At 32.5% G+C, this 7,729-nt stretch overlaps 1 protein-coding gene across 2 annotated transcripts; it reads right to left on the reverse strand.

Annotated features, from left to right (window-relative positions):
- Positions 1-344: 344 nt before the first annotated feature.
- Positions 345-4,604, reverse strand: LOC108470599 (replication factor C subunit 3). Of its 2 annotated transcripts, XM_017771957.2 has the most exons (11): positions 4,374-4,604; positions 4,148-4,258; positions 3,723-3,755; positions 3,158-3,326; positions 2,694-2,875; positions 2,345-2,481; positions 2,150-2,248; positions 1,835-1,904; positions 1,686-1,760; positions 863-908; positions 345-705 (listed from the first exon to the last, which is right to left on the reverse strand). In XM_017771957.2, the coding sequence occupies exons 1-11, from the start codon at positions 4,455-4,457 to the stop codon at positions 647-649; spliced, it is 1,065 nt and encodes a 354-aa protein (XP_017627446.1). In that variant the 5' UTR covers positions 4,458-4,604; the 3' UTR covers positions 345-646. The 2 variants fall into 2 exon arrangements, with proteins under 2 accessions (XP_017627446.1, XP_052877849.1); XM_053021889.1 differs by lacking the exons at positions 4,148-4,258; positions 4,374-4,604 and adding an exon at positions 3,943-4,086.
- Positions 4,605-7,729: the final 3,125 nt, after the last annotated feature.

Here is a 7,729-nt window from a genome sequence, read left to right on the forward strand (position 1 = left end):
TTTTTTTATTTTTTTTTAAAACCACATCATATATGACACGTCTATAATTTTGGAACTATAATTTTTGGTCCCATCAACTTCTATAAAGAGCATGTAGTTAAATAATAAAATGGTTTTTATAAATATCATTATTTTAATATGATAAAATAGATCAATTTTTTTATAACCATAATTCCAAAATGAAATTAATGAAATAATCAATATTTTCCCCTACCCTAATCAAGCCATGAATCGAATAATAAACTTCATAGTATATAATTTTGTGAATTGATACAGTATTTGTATGTAACTTTCTCTCATTCGAAATTTTTTTGACCTTGCAACTTAGTCCTTGAACCTCAAAATGACTATTCTCAACTGAAATCAATTTCATTATCAATCAAATTAAGTCCATGAAAAACCCAAAACATAATTTAATTAATAAACCTGGACATGAATTGAAAAAGTAAACTAGAAGAAAGAAGTAAACAGCGAACGCTAAACACCAAATGCAGTAATGCTAGTAAAGAAGAGTGGCTAAAAGGGAAAATTTTAAAAGGTCTTGCTTACTAGCCATTACATTACAAGAAAAGGTAACACAAGGCCTACAAACAAAGAGAAATTATTTCCTTCGCTGCCGGAACTCTATAACAAAACCGCGCCTTCTTCAGCCAAATGTTGCAATCAGGAAAGCCTTGTAAATGCTCATGAATTTGGCAACAAATGCTACAAAATTATCAGAAACAACACAACATTCATGAAATTGATTATAGCCAAAACAGCATAGCAAAGCACATTGTCATGCAATTATGTTACAAAGGAAAGAACCATTATGTGCTATGCAATTGAAATGATTTGTATGCCGAATGGAAATTTTCCATACCTTCAATGTGAAAGATGGCTTTCTGTCCAAGACGCATCCTATGCTCCTGTTAAATTAAAAGAAATCAATTGAGTACACATAGAGCTAAATTAAGTGGTATTGTTTTACAATAAGCAGGGCGATGCCTCCTAACTTTCACATTCTGTAAAAACATAGCTTCGAATCCTATCACCGAAAACATCTTGCCTGACCACCCATACTAATCTGAAATTTACCACATAACTGCAGAATTATCACTTATTTCACATTTAACTGAAAATTTCTACCAATCACTTCATGGCTTGATTGTGATCCATACTTTTGATAGCCATCATGTCTTTAAATTAAATCAAAGAAGAAGCCTTTTTATGCTGAAACCCCTCTTTGCAAAGAATTTGAGAATTTCTTACGTCAAATGCGTAACCCATTCAAACCAGCGGGGAATCAGAATCCGTGGGGAATCAGAATCCTGGCGGACTATGCCTGGTGCAAGCAAATTGCATGCTTTTTTAAATGTCTCCAATTTTTTGTTAAATGAAAGGTATTAAATGATAGTATGACTGTTTCACCAATCCATGCATTCATCATTTTCTCCCCTTCATTTGGGGTTTCACTGAAACAACCACATTGTGAGAAGATTGCATTGTTTTAAGTCCCAAGAACAGAGCTGAGAATTGAGATTAACATGCTTACAATTATTTTCCATGAGGCACAGGATAATCAGTCATAATTAACCAAAAGAAAACAGATATCTAGTGTTGGTCCGAAAGTTAAAACACATTGCCAACTCAGCATAGCCAAACATTACAGAGGCATACAAGATAGGACAGATTATTCAACTTACATAATATGCAGCCCAGTGGCAAATCTCATGCTTTAGCTCTGCATCCAATTTCTTCAATAGTTCATGGAGGAGCCTCTGAGACAACAAGGAAAACAAACTTTAGTTGGAGAAAGATAACAGACCACAACATAGCATCGCATTATATTTACCTTCAAGACAATCTCTGGAGGGATGCAATTGATGAGCAATTCATACACCTTGCCTCTAACCTGAAACAGCCTAAAGAACAAAGAAAAAAGGTTTAAAAGAAAGTCCACAACCAAATAAATACCACAAAGGACATTTTATGTCCAAATTTACTTTCTAGTCTATTATCCTAGACATCCTTCCCATTGTAACTTTGGCAGCTAACGACATGCATTACGCAATTAGCTCATTACCAGATAGGTATTGAAAAGAATTACATAACTGTTAGCAATTTTACTAACAGAACAATAAGATACTTTAAGGCGCTAGGCAAGAACCTTTTAGGACTCTGTTCCTTCATTATGTCAGTTGCTATTTCTGATATATATTCTTCCCAATCCATTGGCGGAATTGCTTGGTTGCTAGTAAAAGGATACCTATAATAAAAAAACATAATATAAAAACACAGATGAACTAAGTTTCCTGCATAGATTTGCATGGCAGCAGTATCTATAAAAAGAAAAGAGCCTAACTGTTGAACACGGCAAGTCTCAAATGACAATATAGCTCTCCTTAAATTCCGGTTTGACTTTTCAGCAATGCGGGCCGCAAAACCAGATGGAAGTTGCAGCCCTTCTTTCTTTCCAACGAACTCCAACACCTTAACAATCTGGTAAGGGGAATTTTACAGAAATGAAATCAATTCACCAATAAGACAACAAAGATTTTTCATGGAAAATAATATTCATGCATACATCATAGTTCTTTTGGCCACAGCCCATTACAAGGGTTGGTGAAAAAGGAGTTGAAGTATTGTTACTAGGAATTTATCCATACATTCTTTCAAGTATTTAATAATAAATAGTAGCTAACTTCCTTAACCTGTTCTGCTGAAGGTGCATTTATTCGGATATTCAGACAGCGAGATCGAATTGCCTCAGTGACTTTTGAAGAACTATTACAGCACAAAATTAGCCGGCAAGAAGCACTGTACTTCTCCATTGTTCTACGGAGAGAATGCTGAGCTTCTCTAGAAAGCTTGTCAACTTCATTGAGTACTAGCACTGACATTCATAAGAGATCATAATGAAACAGTGAAATATGCAATTACTCAAAATTTCAAAGAAAAGAAACCCACCAAATTCAAATAAGCATCAAGAAGAAAATCAATTAGACATTATAAACATAAAGGACAAGACAGATGAATGTTATATCCAGAACATTGAATACTAAATATACATATGAAATGCCATTTTGGAGATATGATTTACAAACCAAATTCGAACAGAGAAACATGCTTCTAACATGGATTTATAAGGTTGCAAGAAAAATAATATCAAAATTACCTTTAAATCCCTTTTTCCCTTTTGTGTCAATGGGTCTATTTTTAGCCATTTCTTTAATAATCTCTTGAACTATGTATCTGTCCTGAAAGCCTACATCACTTGGACTCAACTCCACATGGTTCGTGCTTGCTAATGTGGTCAACTCAAGATCAATGGTTCTACTTCCAGCCTGAAATAAAATTAAAAGAAGAGGTGACTCTAGTTAGAAAGCAGAAGTTTAGAAAAGGCACCGATTCAATTAATAATGGGTTATGAATACTCAATGAAATCATGAGCTCCACTGTAGCATACAAAGTTAAAAAAGGGTACCCGTAAAATCATGCATAAAGGCCACTGAAACATTAAGGTTCAAAAGAAAGTATCCAAGATAACTTTGATAGATCAAGGGCATGAAAACTCAACCTCAGTGCTCTTATATGTAAGCCATCATTTGAAATTCTCATTCTAACAATGGAAACTTTACTGCAAATTTTATCCATAGAAAGTACACGCATAGAGCAGAATATTACATTTTAATATATCAAGAAATTTTTATATGAAATTTACATCATCATTTGAAACTTACATCAATTTTCCAATTCCTATTCTCCACTTTCACCTGCAACCAAATAAACAAAATGATTCTTCTAAGTTCAATAAGAAGAAAACCAACAAAAGAAAAACCATTAATTAATCCAATGGAAAACAACTCACTAAATTTCCTCCCTTAATGTTTATCCCAAAAAGAATCCCTTAATTCTATGAAAATAACCCAACCCAAAACTTAAGAAGGAAAAAGGGATTACCAAGTTCAAAATCCACAACATTTCAAGCTCCCATATTAAACAAGTAAATAATCAGTTCGAATGACCAAAAAAATTTATTCGAAAAAAAAAACTTATCGTAGTACTGGAAACTTTCCCACTTAACAAAACATTTATAAAATAAAATAAAAAAGCCTAAACCGGATCAAAGGGTAAAAAAGATGAAATTGGAAAAAAAAATTAGAACCTTTTCAGCACTGGGACCAAATATTTGTCTAAGAAGGGCCATGATTAGGGTTTTCTTGCCAGACCCAGATGGTCCATAGAAGAGTAAATGCGGGCAATCTTGCTCTGTAACCTGTTTAATTCAAGAAAAAGGAACATGAAATTACAATAACTAAAGAAAAAAAATGGGCACTTAGAATTAAACAAAAGTTTGTTAAAGAATTTAAAAAAAAAGAAAAAAGGAGTACCAGTTTTGTTAGATTTTGGGCAATGTCTTCATGAACAATGACTTGAGCTAGGGTTTTGGGTCGATATTTATCAACCCACAACATCTTTGAATAGAATTTTGCTTATCTCAGTTTATCTAAGAGGAAAGAAAATCAGATGAGACAGAGTAAGAATAGAGAATATGGCGGGAAAGATATGAGATTTGGGAGAGAAGATAGAGTAGGGTTTTATTATATTGGATAAACTATATAAATGGTGACTCATGATTATTTTTTATCTTTATTAATTTTTTTTCATTACACCAGCTAGAAAACACAAAAATTTTGTGACCAAAAAAGATAATATTTAAATATTTAAATTATCATTTTATAAATTTTATAATTGAATGATTAAATAAGAAATTTATTAATAGTTAGGTAACTATTTTATAATTTTTATAAATGGGTTATCAAAAGGAAAAAAATAATTAAGTGATTATTAATATAATTTACCTGCTATATTTAGAGGTATTTGGCAAGCTAATCTACATGGTCTCTTGTTTGATTTCTAAAACTAATTTAAAAGTGAACTACTAGTTTAACATAAAGGTGCTCACGGGTCCGGTTGAGTCGGGTTCAGGTTAGGCCTAATCAAAATTTTAGGCCTGTTTGTTAAGCTCGGACTTGGTTCGACCTGAAAAATGGGTTTGAAATTTTGTCCAAGCTCAAATTTGGATAAAATGTTCAAACTTGGGCTCAAATTATATTATTTTTATATTATTTTTAATATATTATTTTTAAAATATAATACATCAAAATACTAAAAATACTCAAATAAATGTTTCCCAACAAATTGAAAATAAATTTTAAAAATATTTATACTTAAATAACACTAAGATATGTGCAACTTAACAAGCAAATGCATCTAAAATAGTAACAAAATTAATAAAAAAACAAGAGTTATATAATAATAATAAAATAATAGCAACATAATAGTGAAATTGTATTAAGATAGTGAAAAAAACAAGAAAATAACAAAAAAAGAGTAAAAAACAGCAAAAAAAATTGTAGTTTTTTTTTACATATTCGGGTCGGGCTGGGTCGGACCCTGGCTAAAAAAGTCTTACCCAAGGCCCGACCCGTTTTTTTCTTTTTTTTTTTTGCCCAACTCATTTTTCAAACTTATATTTTTACCAAACCTTCCCACTTTTCGAGCGGGCCTTCGAACTCAGCCCATGAGAAAGTCTAGTTTGACTAGTCACCTTGGTATCCAAAAAAAAATTGTTAATTTAATCACCATTGTTAATTAAAACTGCTCCCTTGTTTTCTTTTTAATGGAATACTACTTGTGCAATCCATGTAATTAATGTTTCTAGCTTGCTCCATGACACTTCCATTCCCTCTTAGGTCCTCAACCTCCACCATTTTAATAATCCTCTTATGACAAATTACTTAACAACTATTTATGGTCCTTTTCCAATTATTTAATGACAATTTCAATATTTTTTTTCATGTCATTAACATGTAATTTTAGTAATTTTTTAAGCCCCAAAATCAAACCATGAACCTTAAACCCCAAACATCAAACCATGAGCCTTAAACACTAAACCCTAAATTCAAGCTCAGAACCCCTAATCCAAGCCATAAACCATAAATCTCAAATCACGAACCTTAAATCCAAACTGAACACGGGCCCTAAACCCTAAACTCAAACCCTAAACTTTAAACCTAGGGTTCAAGGTTTGGGTTTTAGGTTTAGGATTTATAGTTTGAGATTCGAGGTTTAAGGTTCAAGGTTTAAGGTTTAGGGTTTAGGTTTGTGTTTAAGGTTTGAGGTATATGGTTCATGTTTTGAGGTTTAGGGTAAAAATTAACAAAAATATGTGTTAATAACATGGAAATAATTGCTGAAATGTTATTGAATAATTGAAAGGGAGCATGGATGATGTGGTGGGAAGAGTCTATAAAATAATTTCTCTTGCTCCACGACATTTCCATTCCCTTTTCAAGTCCTCAACATCTACCATTTTAATAGTCCTCTTATGACAATTTACTTAACAACTATACTTAACCTCTATCATCAAACCACTAAATTGACACTCAAGTTATCACTTCCACCACCATAACCTTCATATTCACCTTCATGAATCTACCCCCCAAACCTAACACCAAAGTCTAAACCAAAATTTCTCCCATTGCCTAACCCAACCACTCTTTAATCTAACATCATCCGACCACCATCTTTCATTCTTGACCTTTGGTTTATCCAATACCATCATTTCTTTTTTCAAAATACCAAGTACCAACCCATCAAAAAAAAAGGGTCCATTTTTCAAAAGCTCCAAGCCATACCTAAAAAAAGGCTAGAAGGGGAAAATTTTAAAAAAAAAGGGAAGAAAGAAGTGAGACTCATCTTGTAGAGTTTCGAGACTCTTTCTGGTTATTCATGCAATGAAGAGGCAAATTCGGCTGAGGAGAACAACATACTAACCAACCAATTTAATAGTTGGATTAGGAGTTTAGAGTGTTTGAAATATACTACTGCATAACAAAGCCGTTAGCATTAACAGTAAACCAAACTAAGTGTAAATAAATAAAGCAATCACTGTGTCCTGAAAGAACCACTGCCTTAGAAGCAAATTCGCCCTGGTCGGTATAATTGTGTAGTGGACGTCACCCTCCAAGGTTAACACAGTAGTTCAATATTCGCACGCTTGAATAAAGAAGGTGGAACACAATTAGTATTGCTCTTCTCAAAAGGAATTGAAATCGAAAAAACAAAAGCAGTTCGTTGAAAGTCTGATAAAAAATAAACTGGAAGAAAACTAGTGAAACCACACTAGGTTCAATTTCTAAGAAAGATTGGAGAGGTCATAGACAGTCCTGCTTAAAATCCAATCTCCTAGACATAATTTCCCTCCCGTGTAATTTTGCAAAACACTAGAATTTAGAGAACAAAAGGATGAAAGAAGCTATTTTTCTCTTATTGTGTTCTATGAAAAATAAGGAGAAAGATCTCCTATTTATATTGTTTTCTAACGGGGAAAAATAATAAATTTTCAGAGTTAGTTTCCTAAAATATCTCAACAGCCAGATTTTGATTCTATCAAATCGTAACCGTTTAAAAGCTAGATTTTAATTTTTTTTCAAGTTGTAATCGTTTAAAAATATTTTTTTTTCCAATTTCTTTGCATTACCAACATTCCCCCACCAATGCAAAGTAATTTTTGTAAACATGAAAAAAAGAAGGTAAAACATAAAAAAAGGAATAACGAAATTAGCCACTTAAGCACTAGTATCTTGTGGATTTGAACTAGTATGTAGTGAAATGAGTGATTATTCTCTTTAATAAGTGAACGAATCTTTAACTTGTTAAGATAGGGTTTAACTCATGACAC

The sequence above is a fragment of the Gossypium arboreum genome, chromosome 11 (assembly GCF_025698485.1).
Source record: "Gossypium arboreum isolate Shixiya-1 chromosome 11, ASM2569848v2, whole genome shotgun sequence".
Classification (NCBI taxonomy): Eukaryota; Viridiplantae; Streptophyta; class Magnoliopsida; order Malvales; family Malvaceae; genus Gossypium; species Gossypium arboreum.